The sequence below is a fragment of the Oncorhynchus tshawytscha genome, linkage group LG10 (assembly GCF_018296145.1).
Source record: "Oncorhynchus tshawytscha isolate Ot180627B linkage group LG10, Otsh_v2.0, whole genome shotgun sequence".
In the NCBI taxonomy this organism is placed as follows: domain Eukaryota; kingdom Metazoa; phylum Chordata; class Actinopteri; order Salmoniformes; family Salmonidae; genus Oncorhynchus; species Oncorhynchus tshawytscha.
In genome coordinates this window covers 77,658,277-77,680,776 of record NC_056438.1, presented here as the reverse complement: position 1 = coordinate 77,680,776, position 22,500 = coordinate 77,658,277, and the positions used below count along the sequence as shown (strand labels likewise).

At 45.6% G+C, this 22,500-nt stretch overlaps 1 protein-coding gene and 1 pseudogene across 11 annotated transcripts in view; both read right to left on the bottom strand.

Moving 5' to 3' along the window:
* The window catches only part of LOC112215282 (receptor-type tyrosine-protein phosphatase F), a 532,058-nt gene that overhangs the window by 302,097 nt on the left and 207,461 nt on the right, over positions 1–22,500 (bottom strand). For all 11 annotated transcript variants that reach the window (XM_042329120.1, XM_042329124.1, XM_042329125.1 and 8 more), the window contains one exon: positions 8,295–8,556. In XM_042329120.1, coding sequence (XP_042185054.1) covers positions 8,295–8,397 — 103 coding nt within the window. In that variant the 5' untranslated portion in view covers positions 8,398–8,556. The remainder of the gene's footprint in view (positions 1–8,294; positions 8,557–22,500) is intronic.
* Positions 19,194–21,299, bottom strand: LOC112221365 (annotated as a pseudogene).

Genomic DNA, 22,500 nt, shown 5'->3' with positions numbered 1-22,500 from the left:
CTGTCTCTGTTGTCCTGGCTGGGTTGGTCCCCTGTCTCTGTTGTCCTGGCTGGGTTGGTCCCCTGTCTCTGTTGTCCTGGCTGGGTTGGTCCCCTGTCTCTGTTGTCCTGGCTGGGTTGGTCCCCTGTCTCTGTTGTCCTGGCTGGGTTGGTCTAGGGGACCACAGCTGTGGACTACCAGTATCAGGTTGCCAAGTGTCTCTCCATGCTGGATGTGGTTACTTTTAATTAAAATGAATCCATTTCCATCCCCATCAATTTTCGGTAGATGACCATATGGACACTTCAAAAAAACACAATCTAATTTCCATCCATCTATCCAGCCGCCCACCCACCCACTCCTCTCCCTTATTCTCAACCCTTCTGTTCCCCTGCACTCATGTCTGGACAAACAATGGCTAACCGGTTTACAGATTTCTACCTCAGCTCTTAACGTCACATCAGTTTACAGACCACTACTACTGAACCTTCTAGAAAACCCCTTAGCACATCAGTTTACAGACCACTACTACTGAACCTTCTAGAAAACCCCTTAACATATCAGTTTACAGACCACTACTACTGAACCTTCTAGAAAACCCCTTAGCACATCAGTTTACAGACCACTACTACTGAACCTTCTAGAAAACCCCTTTGCACATCAGTTTACAGACCACTACTACTGAACCTTCTAGAAAACCCCTTAGCACATCAGTTTACAGACCACTACTACTGAACCTTCTAGAAAACCCCTTAGCACATCAGTTTACAGACCACTACTACTGAACCTTCTAGAAAACCCCTTAGCACATCAGTTTATAGACCACTACTACTGAACCTTCTAGAAAACCCCTTAGCACATCAGTTTACAGACCACTACTACTGAACCTTCTAGAAAACCCCTTAGCACATCAGTTTACAGACCACTACTACTGAACCTTCTAGAAAACCCCTTAACACATCAGTTTACAGACCACTACTACTGAACCTTCTAAAACCCCTTAGCACATCAGTTTACAGACCACTACTACTGAACCTTCTAGAAAACCCCTTGCACATCAGTTTACAGACCACTACTACTGAACCTTCTAGAAAACCCCTTAGCACATCAGTTTACAGACCACTACTACTGAACCTTCTAGAAAACCCCTTAGCACATCAGTTTACAGACCACTACTACTGAACCTTCTAGAAAACCCCTTAGCACATCAGTTTACAGACCACTACTACTGAACCTTCTAGAAAACCCCTTAGCACATCAGTTTACAGACCACTACTACTGAACCTTCTAGAAAACCCCTTAGCACATCAGTTTACAGACCACTACTACTGAACCTTCTAGAAAACCCCTTAGCACATCAGTTTACAGACCACTACTACTGAACCTTCTAGAAAACCCCTTAACACATCAGTTTACAGACCACTACTACTGAACCTTCTAGAAAACCCCTTAGCACATCAGTTTACAGACCACTACTACTGAACCTTCTAGAAAACCCCTTAGCACATCAGTTTACAGACCACTACTACTGAACCTTCTAGAAAACCCCTTAACACATCAGTTTACAGACCACTACTACTGAACCTTCTAGAAAACCCCTTAGCACATCAGTTTACAGACCACTACTACTGAACCTTCTAGAAAACCCCTTAGCACATCAGTTTACAGACCACTACTACTGAACCTTCTAGAAAACCCCTTAGCACATCAGTTTACAGACCACTACTACTGAACCTTCTAGAAAACCCCTTAGCACATCAGTTTACAGACCACTACTACTGAACCTTCTAGAAAACCCCTTAGCACATCAGTTTACAGACCACTACTACTGAACCTTCTAGAAAACCCCTTAGCACATCAGTTTACAGACCACTACTACTGAACCTTCTAGAAAACCCCTTAGCACATCAGTTTACAGACCACTACTACTGAACCTTCTAGAAAACCCCTTAGCACATCAGTTTACAGACCACTACTACTGAACCTTCTAGAAAACCCCTTAGCACATCAGTTTACAGACCACTACTACTGAACCTTCTAGAAAACCCCTTAACACATCAGTTTACAGACCACTACTACTGAACCTTCTAGAAAACCCCTTAGCACATCAGTTTACAGACCACTACTACTGAACCTTCTAGAAAACCCCTTAGCACATCAGTTTACAGACCACTACTACTGAACCTTCTAGAAAACCCCTTAACACATCAGTTTACAGACCACTACTACTGAACCTTCTAGAAAACCCCTTTATAACAGAGCAAATATCAACGTTCTCTTTCTGAGGTGTTAGTGTTCAGAACTGCGTGTGGGCTACGCCATTAAGGGGCAATTACACGGCTATTAGCGACGCATATACTATTTATTCACCATTCACCTTTCATTTTGAAGGACTAAGGATTCTTCTAGAAACAGCAGGCTAGGAGAGTGACTTGGAAAAGTAACGCTAACTGTTTACGCGAAGTCAACTTGTACACTTTAGCAGAGATCCTACTCGTATCCATAGCGACTAATACTCATCGTGAAACATATTGTACATCCCAGAGTGATGCCCTTATGACACATGTATTTTTTACTGTCTGTTTATGCCATCATGCCACTCTTTGTCACTCCTTTCCATGTTTGGCATGGCAGGAACTGATCTGGGACCAGGCTAGAACAATAACAGGCGGGCAGGGACTTGACATGATAGCAGGAACTGATCTGGGACCAGGCTAGAACAATAACAGGCGGGCAGGGACTTGACATGATAGCAGGAACTGATCTGGGACCAGGCTAGAACAATAACAGGCGGGCAGGGACTTGACATGATAGCAGGAACTGATCTGGGACCAGGCTAGAACAATAACAGGCGGGCAGGGACTTGACATGATAGCAGGAACTGATCTGGGACCAGGCTAGAACAATAACAGGCGGGCAGGGACTTGGCATGATATCAGATAGCAGAAAACAAGTCAACCTGAAACAAGTCAACATGAAACAAGTCAACCTGAAACAAGACGACATGAAACAAGTCAACATGAAACAAGTCAACATGAAACAAGTCAACATGAAACAAGTCAACCTGAAACAAGTCAACCTGAAACAAGACAACATGAAACAAGTCAACCTGAAACAAGTCAACATGAAACAAGTCAACATGAAACAAGTCAACCTGAAACAAGTCAACATGAAACAAGTCAACATGAAACAAGTCAACCTGAAACAAGTCAACATGAAACAAGTCAACCTGAAACAAGACGACATGAAACAAGTCAACATGAAACAAGTCAACATGAAACAAAAAGATAAACCATTATATTTAAAGGATAATGTATAGACATGGTGGGTTTTGTTCTGTGTGACTTTGAGTATGACCTTGTTGGTGAAGGAGTGGTGGTCTATTGTGATGTAGAGTGACCTGGGTTGATTACAGTGTCTTCCCCAGGGATCAACGGGGCCCGGGTTGATTACAGTGTGTTCCCTAGGGATCAACGGGGTGTCTGAGGTCACCACTCAGGATTGATTGCCCTGCCCCGTCTGTACAGGACGGGGTTAAATGCTCACATGAGACTAATGATGTCACAAGGCCTCATACGGCCCCTAGATTCTGGAACACTGGGGAGGGAGGGATTCTATTGGTCGACTCCCAATAATGGATCTCACAGAACAGGTGGAACGGTTTGGGTACTAAAATGGCTGGAAATCCCAGAAATCTCACTGAATTGAAAAGCAACCTGCATTTGAAAACAGGAAACAACACATCCCTTTAATAAAGAACATGTTTTAACTTCCTTCTCCCAATGTGAAAAGGAACTTTATCTAGTCTCATCTGTCTCCAACAACAAATGACAATGTGGTGCAGGCAGCTATGAATCTACATCATCGTTATGCAAAATGTATCAGATGTAAATGTAGGTTCCTTATATCACTATGAAGAGAAGCAGACAGGTCTGACAGGCTGGAATAGATATCTGCTTTGTGTAGCTGGCTGTTTTGAATATGACCCAGACAACTGTCTCCTGCTGTCCTTAACTACCAGCCCATTGTAGAGAGAGGCTCAGTGACTGTCCTTAACTACCAGCCCATTGTAGAGAGAGGCTCGGTGACTCTCCTTAACTACCAGCCCATTGTAGAGAGAGGCTCAGTGACTGTCCTTAACTACCAGCCCATTGTAGAGAGAGGCTCAGTGACTGTCCTTAACTACCAGCCCATTGTAGAGAGAGGCTCGGTGACTGTCCTTAACTACCAGCCCATTGTAGAGAGAGGCTCAGTGACTGTCCTTAACTACCAGCCCATTGTAGAGAGAGGCTCGGTGACTCTCCTTAACTACCAGCCCATTGTAGAGAGAGGCTCGGTGACTGTCCTTAATTAACAACCAGCCCATTGTAGAGAGGCTCGGTGACTGTCCTTAACTACCAGCCCATTGCAGAGAGAAGCTCAGTGACTGTCCTTAACTACCAGCCCATTGTAGAGAGAGGCTTAGTGACTGTCCTTAACTACCAGCCCATTGTAGAGAGAGGCTCGGTGACTGTCCTTAACTACCAGCCCATTGCAGAGAGAAGCCAGTGACTGTCCTTAACTACCAGCCCATTGTAGAGAGAGGCTCAGTGACTGTCCTTAACTACCAGCCCATTGTAGAGAGGCTCAGTGACTGTCCTTAACTACCAGCCCATTGTAGAGAGAGGCTCAGTGACTGTAGAGAGGCTCGGTGACTGTCCTTAACTACCAGCCCATTGTAACTGACTGTCCTTAACTACCAGCCCATTGTGGAGAGAGGCTCAGTGACTGTCCTTAACTACCAGCCCATTGTAGAGGGACTTAACTACCAGCCCATTGTAGAGAGAGGCTCGGTGACTGTCCTTAACTACCAGCCCATTGTCCTTAACTACCAGCCCATTGTAGAGAGAGGCTCGGTGACTGTCCTTAACTACCAGCCCATTGTAGAGAGAGGCTCAGTGACTGTCCTTAACTACCAGCCCATTGTAGAGAGAGGCTGTGACTGTCCTTAACTACCAGCCCATTGCAGAGAGAGGCTCAGTGACTGTCCTTAACTACCAGCCCATTGTAGAGAGAGGCTCAGTGACTGTCCTTAACTACCAGCCCATTGTAGAGAGAGGCTCGGTGACTGTCCTTAACTACCAGCCCATTGTAGAGAGAGGCTCAGTGACTGTCCTTAACTACCAGCCCATTGTAGAGAGAGGCTCAGTGACTGTCCTTAACTACCAGCCCATTGTAGAGAGGCCAGCCCATAACTACCAGCCCATTGTAGAGAGAGGCTCGGTGACTGTCCTTAACTACCAGCCCATTGTGGAGAGAGGCTCAGTGACTGTCCTTAACTACCAGCCCATTGTAGAGGGAGGCTTAGTGACTGTCCTTAACTACCAGCCCATTGTAGAGAGAGGCTCGGTGACTGTCCTTAACTACCAGACTATTGTAGAGAGAGGCTTAGTAACTGTCCTTAACTACCAGCCCATTGTAGAGAGAGGCTCGGTGACTGTCCTTAACTACCAGCCCATTGTAGAGAGAGGCTCAGTGACTGTCCTTAACTACCAGCCCATTGTAGAGGGAGGCTTAGTGACTGTCTGAACAGAAGACGAGGTTTCCAGTTGGTCACGACACAGAGACTGTCTTTGTCTGAGAATTAAAAGGCCCCACTGGCTCGTTTTACCTGGTATTGATCTGATTACTGGAGTTTGTTAGGCAGCAGAACAGAGGGGACCAGCTTTAGAAGAGATCGGTCTGTCTTAACCTATAGAGAGGTCAGGCTTAAACACAGTATAGACAGGACATCAGAGTAGCATATGAGTCATGATAAGATGAAAGCATCCACCTCTGATTAATAGCATTTCTGTAGTTAGGGAGCAGGGGAGAACAGGGAGGGAGCAGGGGAGGACAGGGAGGGAGCAGGGGAGGACAGGGAGGGAGCAGGGGAGGACAGCTATAGTAGGACTGTCTGTCTGCCTGCCTGCCTGCCTGCCTGCCTGCCTGCCTGCCTGTCTGTCTGTCTGTCTGTCTGTCTGTCTGTCTGGCCTGCCTGCCTGCCTGCCTGCCTGTCTGTCTGTCTGTCTGTCTGTCTGTGCCTATAGAGAGGTAAGGCTTACACAGTAGAGAAGAGCAAGAGGACCACATAGCTAGATAGAAGCTACCACATCAGAAAGGCTCATTAACAGGAGAATAATATTACACTCAATTGTCTATCTTTGTTTCCCGTCTGACTAACGGAGGGCTGAGTTTAATTTATTTTACCACTCAAACATCACACAACCACTTCATTCATCCTATATGTCGCAGGGTCAGAGGTGGAAAAAGGGGTCTGAAGTGACTCATCTCTACATTATTGTGGAGGAACTGGAAGCCTTGGCGTAGAGCACGCCGTCAGGATTCTAGAGTACAATGGTAGAGGATCAAATGTGTTCCCGAAGGTCAGTAATACACTGACACGTGTTCAGATGCGAAGCCAGCGGTCACACGGCGAGCGGCAGGAGAGGTTGAAGCGTGAGATAGAAAATGAGAGTGTATTCGTGTGTGTGATCTAATTGAATTACAGTGACCCTGTGACAGCGCTGTGGTTGAGGTTATGTGCTGAATTAATTTTGGTCCCCTGACCCCTCCTCTTCTGTAGGGCATCTCTCCACACTCGACAACCCCGGGGGCCACACAGACTCCCAGGGGCCCCAGAACCTAGCGACAGTGACACGTCTCGAAGAGAGCACTTCTCCAAACCCCTATCTTCATTAAGATGGACAGCAGGGCGCTGAGGTCATACACACACACACACACACACACACACGCACACATACACGCACACACACACACACACAGCACACACACACACACACACAGCGCACACACACACACACGCACACACACACCCACACACATCACACACACACACACACACATGCGCACACACACACATGCGCACACACACACACACACGCACACACATGCACACACACGCGCGCACACACACACTCCACATGTACTGTTTCTAGAATATTCTACAGAACACCAGCAGACTGAGCGCATTTGGAAAGCAGCTGAGTATGGTGCTATCAGAATCCACCTAGGAGACCAAGTGGACCGGACCGGTACAGTTTTGCCTTCCTGCGTCATTTCATAACACGGAAGATCTCCGCTGAACAGAACCACATGGGTTTTATCCGTCTCTATGTGACCCCCGATGACTTCAGAACAAAGTTAACTACAAATTTAAAACTTTCCAATGTCTTTTGCAATTGATACAAACAATTTATACGAGAACTGAGATGACTGCATTAAAATATAAAACAGTAGGCTATATGTCTATATCAATCATATTGGAATACATTTCATGATCAATCAATTGTCTGTCATTTCTATCAAAATATTTAATGACTTTGCCAAATTGTAGTTGGTAATATCTCTCTAGGATCTGATCCGTCATCAATATTGTATATTACAGCCAGAAGAGGACTGGCCACCCCACATAGCCTGGTTCCTCTCTAGGTTTCTTCCTAGGTTTTGGCCTTTCTAGGGAGTTTTTCCTAGCCACCGTGCTTCTACACCTGCATTGCTTGCTGTTGGGGGTTTTATGCTGGGTTTCTGTACAGCACTGAGATATCAGCTGATGTACGAAGGGCTATATAAATAAATTTGATTTGATTTGATTTGATTTGATATTGTGAAATAATTATAATGTTAAGGTCAGATTTGAATGGAAAAAAAGCTGATCCGAGACCAGCTCTCCTTTTCTTTACTAACACGCTCCAACGACGCACTTAGCGACCGTTCTCACTGGCGTGGTGTTCTGGGAAAACAGCGTGTTGCATCCTGGGTCGTTGTAGGAAAGACGTTTAAAACACTCGTAAGACTCAGTTCCAGCGCCTTCGGGGAAAATGGGCCCTGGAGTGGTATGTAAGGAGTTAAATTAAGCAGCAAATTGCACAGCATGAGCAGCGTCTCCTTAAGCAAACAAACAAACAAGCTAAAGCAAAAATTAATATTCAGCAGGCCCAGTTTAATGTAATAGTGCACTTCTGTTAAGAGGCAGACTGACTGAACAAATTACACGATGATACAAGTTGAAGTCTATTTGGTCTCTTCCTTCGATATAAAATCTAAAGAAACATACATCTTTGTTAATGTATTATAATATATGCCATTTAGCAAACGCTTTTATCCAAAACAACTTAAAAGTACAGCGAGTGTGTTTTAGTAAGTGACTCAGGAATCAAACCCACAAACTTGAATGTTATTAACACCATGAACCGCAGGTATGGCTGTATTCTGGCATGATCCCAGGGTATAGTTTAAAAGCATGTTTTTAGTCATACATAAAGTACAGTACTTACTGTCAGCCTGAGTGGAGAGTACCAGGCAGCTGAGTAGCAGCAGGAGGGATGGCACCGCCCCCCTGGGCAGGAGGGGAACTGCAGGGTGAATGTTTGGCACCATGATGGTCCAGGTTGGCACAGCGACTCCTCCTCCTCGCTCCCCTCAACGAAGACACAAAGCGGCGACTCCTCGCTCCCCTCAACGAAGACACAAAGTGACTCCTCCTCGTTCTCCTCAACGAAGACAGACACCTCACCTCACACGATCAAACACAGACACCTGGGAGGAGACAGAGAGAAGACAGGACGTTAGTGTTTTCATTTAAATCTGATCTGAACTGATCTGATCTGACGGAAGTCAACAACAACAAAAACAACATCTGCAAAACGCTGGTACAACAGGCTAACAGGCCTTAATGAATGTGTGTAGTGTAGTACTGTAGTACTGTAGTAGTGTAGTACTGCAGTACAAAAGCCAGACAAGAAAAAAAGTGTAGCTTGGATCCATCAAAGACACAATCAGTAACAACACTATCCAGGCTATATAACACCAGATATATAACACCAGATATATAACACCAGATATATAACACCAGATATGTAACACCAGATATATAACACCAGATACCGCCGCATTAGCAGTTTCCTGTAGCTTAACAATCAACAGAGAATCGTGGGGAGACAAGAAAACAAACCCCTCCTTGACGGGCGCTAGCTACCCCTCTAACCCCTCCTTGACGGGCGCTAGCTACCCCTCTAACCCCTCCTTGACGGGCGCTAGCTACCCCTCTAACCCCTCCTTGACGGGCGCTAGCTACCCCTCTAACCCCTCCTTGACGGGCGCTAGCTACCCCTCTAACCCCCCTCTAACCCCTCCTTGATGGGCGCTAGCTACCCCTCCCCTCTAAGCCCTCCTTGACGGGCGCTAGCTACCCCTCTAACCCCTCCTTGACGGGCGCTAGCTACCCCTCTAACCCCTCCTTGACGGGCGCTAGCTACCCCTCTAACCCCTCCTTGACGGGCGATAGCTACCCCTCTAAGCCCTCCTTGACGGGCGCTAGCTACCCCTCTAACCCCTCTTGACGGGCGATAGCTAACCCCCTCTAACCCCTCCTTGACGGGCGCTAGCTACCCCCTCTAACCCCTCATTGATGGGCGATAGCTACCCCTCTAACCCCTCCTTGACGGGCGCTAGCTACCCCTCTAACCCCTCCTTGATGGGCGCTAGCTACCCCTCTAACCCCTCCTTGACGGGCGCTAGCTACCCTCTAACCCCTCCGTGACGGGCGCTAGCTACCCCTCTAAACCCTCCTTGACGGGCGATAGCTACCCCTCTAACCCCTCCTTGACGGGCGATAGCTACCCCTCTAACCCCTCCTTGACGGGCGCTAGCTACCCCTCTAACCCCTCCTTGACGGGCGCTAGCTACCCCTCTAACCCCTCCTTGACGGGCGCTAGCTACCCCTCTAACCCCTCCTTGACAGGCGATAGCTGGGGACAGACTAGTACACAGTGACTCCCTGGGGACAGACTAGTACACAGTGACTCCCTGGGGACAGACTAGTACACAGTGACTCCCTGGGGAAACAGACAGTTAACTCATACCTTATCTAGGGACCTGGGGGAAACAGACAGTTAACTCATACCTTCTCTAGGGACCTGGGGAAACAGACAGTTAATTAACTCATACCTTCTCTAGGGACCTGGGGAAACAGACAGTTAATTAACTCATACCTTCTCTAGGGACTTGGGGGAACAGACAGTTCAGGAAACAGAACAGAAAATGAAAAATAACAACATTGTCAAGGAACAGAATCAGAACCGGGAACGAAAGTGATCAATACTGTTGCGGAATAGAACTGTTATTTTAAAAGCATAGGAACCGCTTAATAACGATATTTTACATTCTGGGCATTTATTTCCAGTCCCACAAAAAACACAACAAAGCATATTTTCAAAGCCCTCACTCTGTCACTCAGAAACTAATTCCAGCATCTGTCTGCCAGCTGGAAATATTTGCCAGTATGTATGTAGGCTACCTGTCTCTCCGAAGCCTAGGCTACTGTAGCCCCTCCCCCTCCAAAGCCTAGACTACTGTAGCCCCTCCCCTCCAAAGCCTAGGCTACTGTGGCTACTGTAGCCCCTCCCCTCCAAAGCCTAGGCTACTGTAGCCCCTCCCCTCCAAAGCCTAAACTACTGTAGCCCCTCCCCTCCAAAGCCTAGACTACTATAGCCCCTCCCCCACCAAAGCCTAGGCTACTGTAGCCCCTCCCCTATGAAGCCTAGACTACTGTAGCCCCTCCCCCTCCGAAGACTGATGTAGCCCCCCTCCGAAGACTACTGTAGCCCCTTCCCCTCCGAAGCCTAGGCTACTGTAGCCCCTCCCCCTCCAAAGCCTAGGCTACTGTAGCACCTCCCCCTCCAAAGCCTAGATGACTGTAGCCCCTCCCCTCCAAAGCCTAGGCTACTGTTGCCCCTCCCCCTCCAAAGCCTAGACTACTGTAGCCCCTCCCCCTCCAAAAGCCTAAACTACTGTAGCCCCTCCCCTGAAGCCTAGACTAATGTAGTCCCCCCTCCAAAGCCTAGGCTACTGTAGCCCCTCCCCTCCAAAGCCTAGGCTACTGTAGCCCCTCCCTCCAAAGCCTCCGTAGCCTAGACGAATGTAGCCCCTCCCGCTCCAAAGCCTAGGCTACTGTAGCCCCTCCCTCTCCGAAGCCTAGACGAATGTAGCCCCTCCCCTCCAAAGCCTAGACGAATGTAGCCCCTCCCCTCCCAAGCCTAGGCTACTGTAGCCCCTCCCTCTCCAAAGCCTAGACTACTGTAGCCCCTCCGCCTCCAAAGCCTAGACTGCTGTAGCCCCGCCCCCTCCAAAGCCTAGACGAATGTAGCCCCGCCCCCTCCAAAGCCTAGACTACTGTAGCCTACTGACGTTACAAGCGTGATTTAGAAATTAGGGAGAGATGTGTTTTTGTTTAATTTCCGATGCCCCTCTGCACACACCAGCTTGTTCGCTCTGGTCCAACATTAAGCCAACTCTCGGAAGTTCAAAGACATTCAAAGTTTCTGCATAGAAGCCACTCCTCGGTAGGTATACTCCTGTGGGTCTAATTCAGATAATGCATGTTATAACAACCTGCCCAGTGCTTCCAGCCAAGCCTCCTCTCTCCTCCGCAATCTTTCACTCACATCTTGCGGCCTACACTTGTCTGTCCAATGCATGTAAACAACTAGATCTTGCCCACTCTACAGCCAGCTGCTCGAACTGCACCGATTGGTCAACTCATTTATTATCTTGCTAAATAAAAAGGGAGCAGAAAGGAACAACATCGGTTCGGTTCTGAACTTTATTTTGCTGGAACGGAACAAAGAAAATAATGGTTCTGTTCAGAACGAAACGATTGGAAAAGAATGTTGGTTCCAAACCTCTGCTTTTTCTCATAGATGTGGTGCCAAGAAACTAAAACACGGTTCCTTCTACCAGCCTCCTACGAATACAAAATGTGTCCATGCTTGGTGGGTGACCAGTCAGCTTTCAGTTAGAGAAACAACTGCTAAACCTCTCTAAAAACCTGCAGAGGTGTTGACTAGCCCATTACTCACAAGACTGTTTCAATACACACAAACACACACAGAGACCGCGCACCCCCCCCCCTCTCTCTCCCACAGAGAGATTTTAACAAGCTAAAAATTCAACAACAAAAAAAATTCTCTCTTCATTCGGGCCTCTCCTTTAATCTCTTTTGACAAGTTGCTTGGCGAAGAAAGGAGAAGGATGGGAATGAGAAGAAAGTGAGGTAACGCCTTGGCGTGCCGTGTGTTATGAGTCACAGCGTTGCCCCGCCGGCTGTTTCACCTCGGACTCCCTGTATCTCAGCATTTTACCTTTATTCCCACAGAAAAAAAACACCCCCAAGTTAACTGAACGCCTAAGAAAGTGAATCTTATTCTCCACGTTCTTTGGGCCGGGATTTGTTGGTATTATAAGTCTGTAGAGAGAGAGAGAGAGAGAGAGAGAGAGAGAGAGAGAGACACACAGACAGAGAGAGAGAGAGAGAGAGAGAGAGAGAGAGAGACAGAGAGAGAGAGACACAGAGAGAGAGAGACACAGAGAGAGAGAGACACAGAGAGAGACACAGAGAGAGAGAGAGACAGAGAGAGAGAGAGAGAGACACAGAGAGAGACACAGAGAGAGAGAGAGACAGAGAGAGAGAGAGAGAGACACAGAGAGACACACAGAGAGAGAGAGAGAGAGAGAGAGAGTTTTTAGAGTTTTTATAAAACCTTTATTTTTTACTCAAGTGTTAACATAAATAATGACACACTGCCTTTTCAGAAATGAAACAACAAATGTAATTCTAAACAAAAATAAATACATACCATATACATTCAACTTATTTCATCAGCAAAAAATAATTTCCCCTCCTCTACAAAACAAAGTGCTCCTTCGTAGGCCCACTTCTCCTCAAATAATAGGAGATCTTTTACAGCTGATAAGAACTCAAAATCTACTTTTATTCTTGCTTTCACTAATCCTTTAAAAACACATCTTACATCCTGCCCATATCCCGTTTCTATCTTCAAAAAAGTGGCATAGTTAAAGTGGCTAGTGATACATGTATTACATAAGGATGCAGTCGATGATATAGAGTACAGTATCAACGTATGCATATGAGATGAACAATGTAGGGTAAGTAACATTATATAAGGTAGCATTGTTTAAAGTGGCTAGTGATATATTTACATAATTTCCCATCAATTCCCGTGATTAAAGTGGCTGGAGTAGAGTCAGTGTCATTGACAGTGTGTTGGCAGTAGCCACTCAATGTTAGTGGTGGCTGTTTAACAGTCTGATGGCCTTGAGATAGAAGCTGTTTTTCAGTCTCTCGGTCCCAGCTTTGATGCACCTGTACTGACCTCGCCTTCTGGATGACAGCGGGGTGAACAGGCAGTGGCTCGGGTGGTTGATGTCCTTGATGATCTTTATGGCCTTCCTGTAGCATCGGGTGGTGTAGGTGTCCTGGAGGGCAGGTAGTTTGCCCCGGTGATGCGTTGTGCAGACCTCACTACCCTCTGGAGAGCCTTACGGTTGAGGGCGGTGCAGTTGCCATACCAGGCGGTGATACAGCCCGCCAGGATGCTCTCGATTGTGCATCTGTAGAAGTTTGTGAGTGCTTTTGGTGACAAGCCGAATTTCTTCAGCCTCCTGAGGTTGAAGAGGCGCTGCTGCGCCTTCCTCACGATGCTGTCTGTGTGAGTGGACCAATTCAGTTTGTCTGTGATGTGTATGCCGAGGAACTTAAAACTTGCTACCCTCTCCACTACTGTTCCATCGATGTGGATGGGGGTGTTCCCTCTGCTGTTTCCTGAAGTCCACAATCATCTCCTTAGTTTTGTTGACGTTGAGTGTGAGGTTATTTTCCTGACACCACACTCCGAGGGCCCTCACCTCCTCCCTGTAGGCCGTCTCGTCGTTGTTGGTAATCAAGCCTACCACTGTTGTGTCGTCCGCAAACTTGATGATTGAGTTGGAGGCGTGCATGGCCACGCAGTCGTGGGTGAACAGGGAGTACAGGAGGGGGGCTCAGAACGCACCCTTGTGGGGCCCCAGTGTTGAGGATCAGCGGGGAGGAGATGTTGTTGCCTACCCTCACCACCTGGGGGCGGCCCGTCAGGAAGTCCAGTACCCAGTTGCACAGGGCGGGGTCGAGACCCAGGGTCTCGAGCTTGATGACGAGCTTGGAGGGTACTATGGTGTTGAATGCCGAGCTGTAGTCGATGAACAGCATTCTCACATAGGTATTCCTCTTGTCCAGATGGGTTAGGGCAGTGTGCAGTGTGGTTGAGATTGCATCGTCTGTGGACCTATTTGGGCGGTAAGCAAATTGGAGTGGGTCAAGGGTGTCAGGTAGGGTGGAGGTGATATGGTCCTTGACTAGTCTCTCAAAGCACTTCATGATGACGGATGTGAGTGCTACGGGGCGGTAGTCGTTTAGCTCAGTTACCTTAGCTTTCTTGGGAACAGGAACAATGGTGGCCTCTTGAAGCATGTGGGAACAGCAGACTGGTATAGGGATTGGTTGAATATGTCCGTAAACACACCGGCCAGCTGGTCTGCGCATGCTCTGAGGGCGCGGCTGGGGATGCCGTCTGGGCCTGCAGCCTTGCGAGGGTTAACACGTTTAAATGTCTTACTCACTTCGGCTGCAGTGAAGGAGAGACCGCATGATTCCGTTGCAGGCCGTGTCAGTGGCACTGTATTGTCCTCAAAGCGGGCAAAAAGTTATTTAGTCTGCCTGGGAGCAAGACATCCTGGTCCGTGACTGGGCTGGGTTTCTTCCTGTAGTCCGTGATTGATTGTAGACCCTGCCACATACCTCTTGTGTCTGAGCCGTTGAATTGAGATTCTACTTTGTCTCTGTACTGGCGCTTAGCTTGTTTGATAGCCTTGCGGAGGGAATAGCTGCACTGTTTGTATTCAGTCATGTTACCAGACACCTTGCCCTGATTAAAAGCAGTGGTTCGTGCCTTCAGTTTCACACGAATGCTGCCATCAATCCACGGTTTCTGGTTAGGGAATGTTTTAATCGTTGCTATGGGAACGACATCTTCAACGCACGTTCTAATGAACTCGCACACCGTATCAGCGTATTCGTCAATGTTGTTGTCTGACGCAATACGAAACATCTCCCAGTCCACTGATGGAAGCAGTCTTGGAGTGTGGAGTCAGCTTGGTCGGACCAGCGTTGGACAGACCTCAGCGTGGGAGCTTCTTGTTTTAGTTTCTGTCTGTAGGCAGGGATCAACAAAATGGAGTCGTGGTCAGCTTTTCCGAAAGGGGGCGGGGCAGGGCCTTATATGCGTCGCGGAAGTTAGAGTAACAATGATCCAGGGTCTTTCCACCCCTGGTTGCGCAATCAATATGCTGATAAAATTTAGGGAGTCTTGTTTTCAGATTAGCCTTGTTAAAATCCCCAGCTACAATGAATGCAGCCTCCGGATAAATCGTTTCCAGTTTGCAGAGAGTTAAATAAAGTTCGTTCAGAGCCATCGATGTGTCTGCTTGGGGGATATATACGGCTGTGATTATAATCGAAGAGAATTCTCTTGGTAGATAATGCGGTCTACATTTGATTGTGAGGAATTCTAAATCAGGTGAACAGAAGGATTTGAGTTCCTGTATGTTTCCTTCATCACACCATGTCACGTTGGCCATAAGGCATACGCCCCCGCCCGTCTTCTTACCAGAGAGATGTTTGTTTCTGTCGGCGCGATGCGTGGAGAAACCCGCTGGCTGCACCGCTTCGGATTGCGTCTCTCCAGTTAGCCATGTTTCCGTGAAGCAGAGAACGTTACAGTCTCTGATGTCCCTCTGGAATGCTACCCTTGCTCGGATTTCATCAACCTTGTTGTCAAGAGACTGGACATTGGCAAGAAGAATGCTGGGGAGTGGTGCACGATGTGCCCGTCTCCGGAGTCTGACCAGAAGACCGCTTCGTTTCCCTCTTTTTCTGAGTCGTTTTTTTTTTTTGGTCGCTGCATGTGATCCACTCGGTTACACTGGTTGTAAGGCAGAACTCAGGATCCGCATCGCGAAAACATATTCTTGGTCGTACTGATGGTGAGTTGACGCTGATCTTATATTCAGTAGTTCTTGTCGGCTGTATGTAAAGAAACCTAAGATGACCTGGGGTACTAGTGTAAGAAATAACACGTAAAAAAACAAAAAACTGCATAGTTTCCTAGGAACGCGAGCGAGGCGGCCATCTCTGTCGGCGCCGGAAGTTTTATGTTGATCGGTATATATGACATGGTGTTTTGTATTCACATTGTTCACCTGTTATTGTTTTCACATGGTGGACGTTGGCATGCCCTGCTGATACTGTGTAATATGTGTCAGGTGAGTGACTAAACACAGGTTTCTCTAGCTAGCTCTGCTGATACTGTGTAATATGTGTTCAGGTGAGTGACTAAACACAGGTTTCTCTAGCTAGCTCTGCTGATCCTGTGTAATATGTGTTCTGGTGAGTGACTAAACATAGGTTTCTCTAGCTAGCTCTGCTGATACTGTGTAATATGTGTTCAGGTGAGTGACTAAACACAGGTTTCTCTAACTAGCTCTGCTGATCCTGTGTAATATGTGTTCAGGTGAGTGACTAAACACAGGTTTCTCTAGCTAGCTCTGCTGATCCTGTGTAATATCTGTTCAGGTGAGTGACTAAACACAGGTTTCTCTAGCTAGCTCTGCTGATCCTGGGTAATGTGTGTTCAGGTGAGTGACTAAGCACAGGTTTCTCTAGTTAGCTCTGCTGATCCTGTGTAATATGTGTTCAGGTGAGTGACTAAACACAGGTTTCTCTAGCTAGCTCTGCTGATCCTGTGTAATATGTGTTCAGGTCAGTGACTAAACACAGGTTTCTCTAGCTAGCTCTGCTGATACTGTGTAATATGTGTTCAGGTGAGTGACTAAATACAGGTTTCTCTGTCTAACTCTGCTGATCCTGTGTAATATGTGTTCAGGTGAATGACTAAACACAGCATTCTCTAGCTAACTCTGCTGATCCTGTGTAATATGTGTTCAGGTCAGTGACTAAACACAGGTTTCTCTAGCTAGCTCTGCTGATCCTGGGTAATGTGTTCAGGTTAGTGACTAAACACAGGTTTCTCTAGCTATTCATATTTATTGTTGCGTGTTCATGTTGTTTTTATACTATATTATCACTGGGATTCATTTTACTCAGATATGCAGATGTGCTATGACAGTATGATGTTTAGTTGTTCCTATATAGTAGACTGTTGAGTCTAGTGCTTTATTCCAACCTTTCCTTTTCACTGCCAGCACCCGCCCGCCCGACTAGCATCACTACTCTGGACTGTTCTGACCTACAATATGTGGACATCTACAAATACCTAGTTGTCTGGCAAGACTCTAAAGTCTCCTTTCAGACTCACATACATATCAAACATCTCCAATCCAAAATCAAATCTAGAATCAGCATTCTATTTTGCAACAAAGCCTCCTTCACTCACGCCGCCAAACTTACCCTCGTAAAACTGACTATCCTACCGATCCTCGACTTCGGCGATGTCATCTACAAAATAGCTTCCAATACTCTACTCAGCAAGCTGGATGCAGTCTATCACAGTGCCATCGATTTTGTCACCAAAGCCCCCTATACCACCCACCACTGCGACTTGCATGCTCTAGTCTGCTGGCCCTCGCTACATATTCGTCGCCAGACCCGCTGGCTCCAGGTCATCTATAAGTCTATCCTAGGTAAAGCGCCACCTTATCTCAGCTCACTGGTCACGATAACAACACCCACCAGTAGCACGCGCTTCAGCAGGTATATCTCACTGGTCATCCCCAAAGCCAACACCTCTTTTGGCCGCCTTTCCTTCCAGTTCTCTGCTGCCAGTGACTGGAATGAATTGCAAAAATCGCTGGAGATGGAGACTCATATGTCGCTAACTAGCTTTAAATATCAGCTATCTGGACAACTAACTGATCGCTGCAACTGTACATAGTCCACCCAATCAACCTACCTCATCCCCATATTGTTTTTATTTACTTTTCTGCTCTTTTGCCCACCAGTATCACTACTTGCACATCATCATCTGCTCATCAATCACTCCAGTGTTAATCTGCTAAATTGTAATTATTTCGCTACTATGGGGTTTTTATTGCCTTACCTCCTCACGCCATTTGCACACACTATGTATAGACTCTTTTTTTCTGTTATGTTTTTGACTTTAAGCTTGTTTATTCCATGTGTAACTCTGTGTTGTTGTTCATGTCGCACTGCTTTGCTTTATCTTGGTCAGGTTGAAGCTGTAAATGAGAACTTGCTCTCAACTAGCTTTCCTGGTTAAATAAAGGTGAAATAAATCAAATAAAAAGAGCATGCACAACCTTGTGATCATAGATATTCCTATTTAGGGTCATAAAGCACATAGTTCAAGAATAGAGCAATTCAGATCATGACTACACTACCAATGATGCAGCTGTTGCATTGCTAGCACAATACAGAGTAGCATCTCACATCATACCCTCTCCCCTAACCCTAATCATCACATTTAGGTAAAAGAAAATACTTTACTTTTCTGAAAACATTTGAAATCGAGGTAAAGTTTGTATCTACATTCAATAATGAAGTTTGAATGATTCAGGTTTTAGGTGTTACTTGACTAAATCTGAGTATAAGATTTAATTGGACAGACACTTTATAAGGTTGACAGACCCTGTTCTATATTAGACAGTGTCATAATAAATTAATACATACCTGTGAATACTGCTGCCTGTCTTAAAGAATATTGTCCTATGTTATAATATATGAATGCATACCTCTGGATACTGCAGCCTGTCTTAAAGAATATTGTCCTATGTTATAATATATGAATGCATACCTGTGAATACATTAGCCTGTCAAAGAATATTGCCCTATAATATAATATATTAGTACATACATGGAAATAGTTCAGCCTGTCTTAAAGAATATTGTTATATATTAATTCACGTCAATCTTTATTCTTTTAGATATTTCAAAGCAGCGACTTTGTTTTGGGAGGTGAGTTTCAGCACCATAAACAACCTCATATTCTGATGTAGCATTGTTGAAGGAATTGAATTCCTCTGTTTTAATACCCAATTAAAATTAAACACTCTGTCAATTCATAAGAATTTCTAAGACCCTTATTTTATAGGAATATACAGAGTCCGGTCTTAAAAGTCAAGTAACAGCCTTTATTCAAGAGAGTACTGAGTTCATACACATTTTACCACAGGTTATAAACTGAAAATGACGTCAGCGTTTTCTAAATGTTCCGTTTCTTCTTGACACTGGTAGAAAGGCTCTATAGCTCTCAAGCCTTCCCTCCTCGCCTAGAGCTGTCTATTTACCACCACAGACCGATGCTGGAACTAACACCGCACTCAATGAGCTGTATAGGGCCATAAGCAAACAGGAAAACACTCATCCAGAGGCGGCGCTCCAAGTGGCCGAGGACTTCAATGCAGGATAACTTAAATCCATTTTACTTCATTTCAACCAGCATGTTAAATGTGCAGCCAGAGAAAAAAAACTATGTGCGTGTGAGAGTGACTGCATGTGTACTAACAAACATATTAGATGATTCTTATTTTAAATAATAAATTAATCATGATTAAAAATTAGTTAGAAAGAGAAACAACTCAATGTAATGATAATTACAATATTTGTGAGTTTTATGAATAGTATATCCAATGGAAGTTGAATAAACTTAACTGGGGATATGGCGAAAGGTTACTGACACACAAGACAAATTAAATGTATTACAGTTACATAACATTATTTTTCATGGTAAATGGGGTCTAAGCATGTAAGAAAATATTTCGTAGTGAATGTTGCTCAATAATTTACACAAAAGGCACCGGATTGTAGGAATGACCCACCTGTTGTTATACCCTCTGCTGAGACAGAAATAAAGAGCTGAGTCAACATGGTTCAATTAGAATGACTCAAAGATGATCATAATAACAGAGAAGGCACACAAATAATCAGTAATGGTGTCACGTTCTATCACTGTGCATACTCTTCATGATGTCATGCACTGGTATCATGTCTCCTTTGTGGATATCCTCACTGAAGTGTAAGTCACACCAGTGGATGGGAAGAACAGCTGACTGCCATTCATGCAGGTGACTTTCACTATGGCCCTGTAGTCAAGGTCGAAATTTGCTTTCACCATTGTGATCTCAACATCCATGGTCTTCCCTGGTGGGATCTTCACGTTGATGGTCCCTGATTCTGTTATGGTCTCTGTCTTCTGCAGGCTGGTGGATTGCTCCACTCCCACGGTCAAGCTGAACCCTGATGACACCTCGACCAGATATGGGATCCCCACTTTGACCAACACATTCAAGGTGGATTCTATCTTGTTGCTGACAGACCAGGAGTAAGTCTTGGTCAGGGTCTTGCTGTATGTAATGGACTCTTCTTGAACCAATGAGGTGTCATTGTGGTGGGACACGGATTTCACATATTCTGGAGTCACCTAAAATCAACACAGACACAAAGATACAAATTGTTCAGACAAGACAAAGACAATTTTAGAACTAATCATCAGTGAGGAACTGATCAATTGATTTGTAGTAAGCCAACAATAGTAACTAATGTGTCTGTATGTGTGTGTGACTGTCCTAGAAATGAGATGCCTGATGAATGTCAACCCCCATATTGGATTACATGTTTTAAAGTAGACAGCCCCCTTAATGTTAGAGCATCGGTAGAGTTTTCCTGAGCTGTCTACACACACCTGGGGTTTGAAGAGGGACAGGGTGGGATACTTCATGTCAGTCATCACGGACGACTTGATGGTGTTGATGAAGAGGAAGCCCATGCAGTCGATGTCTGAGCCAGACCTGCCCTACAGTCCCAGGCAGATTCCAGACTCGACATCTATGGTGTACTCAGTCTTCAGTGGCCAGCTGGTAATTTTTTCAAAGAACTGACGGTTCTGACTCGTCGTGAACTTGATGGCACCCAGACGTGTGCCGACACCGTTACCCCACAGAGACAGCTTGGTGATGCACTCACCGAGTTTGAACTCAAACTCATTGAAAGTGTGTGAATTTCCAAAGGTCGCAACACGCCTGTCCACTAGCTCCGCCCGCACAGCTTTGACCCGCCAGCCTTCCACCGCCACTCCGATCCTCTTGAGGGTTGCACCGTTGTCCATGCCATGGAATTCAAATGAACTGCCTCCTCCACCACCAATCAACTGCAGTCTGGTTGCCATGTTAAGTGTGTGTGTACGTCACCTGAAATACAAATTTGTACAGATAAATTTAAGAAACCTCCAACTCAAACTCAGATCTGATTCAGACATTCAAATCACCAACAGGAAATTAAAGAACAAGATAAAAGGATCAAACAATAACTAAGGGATATAATGATTCATGGTAGGAACTAGAGATCGAGCAACACATCAGTCTAAGGCAGGGCTCTTCAACGCTGTTCCTGGAGAGCTACCCTCCTGTTGGTTTTCACTCCAGCCCCAGTTGTAACTAACCTGATTATACCATCTACTGCATCTTGCCTATGCCGTTCAGCCATCGCTCATCCATATATCATCCATATATATTTTTATGTACATATTCATAAGTACATATATGTACTTATTCATTCCTTTACACTTGTGTGTGTATCAGGTAGGTGTTGTGAAATTGTTAGATTAATTGTTAGATATTACTGCATGGTCGGAACTAGAATCACAAGCAATTCGCTACACTCGCATTAACATCTGCTAACCATGTTTATGTGACAAATAAAATTTGATTTGATTGGATTAGAATCAGGTGGACTAGATTGGGATTGGAATGAAAAAAATAGAGGACGGTAGCTCTGGTCTAGGGCGACCAAATCGCTCCACAATCCTCAGGTCACTGAGAATGAAGCATTCTTGAATTGCTCCTAACTCCTCCTTGTCCTCCACCCTCCTCTGATCTTTCCATCTTTATTCGCCTGGAATCTGTCACACCCATTCCTTCCTCCACAGCTAGGAACCTCAGTCACCATGGAGTCCCTTTCCCACTCCCAGGACCTCCCCACTCCACCTCCTGCTGTTTCTTCCTGATCAACACCATGGAGTCCCTCTCCTACTCCCAGCACCTCCCACTCTACATCCTGCTGTTTCTTCCATCCTGGAGTCCCTCTCCTACTCCCAGTACCTTCTTCTTCCTGATCAACACCATGGAGTCCCTCTCCTACTCCCAGCACCTCCCACTCTACATCCTGCTGTTTCTTCCTGATCACACACCATGGAGTCCCATGGAGTCTCCTACTCCCAGCACCTCCCACTCTACCTCCTGCTGTTTCTTCCTGATCAACTTGGTGACTTATGTGTAATGAAACATATTGTTGTGTATGAATGTTACAGATGCTACATTAGAATATGATAACCTTCCCTTTAATGATGAGTATGAATGTAATAGATGCTACATCAGAATATGAGGTTGTTTATGGTGCTAAAACTAATCTCTCCAAACAAAGTTGCTGCTTTGAAATATCTGAAAGAATAAAGATTGAAATGAATTAATATATAACAATATTCTTTAAGACAGGCTGCACTATTCACAGGTATGTACTAATATATTATAATATAGTCTAATATTCTTTCAGACAGGCTTTAGTATTTACAGGTATGTATTAATATATTATGACACTGTCTAATATAGAACATGATCACA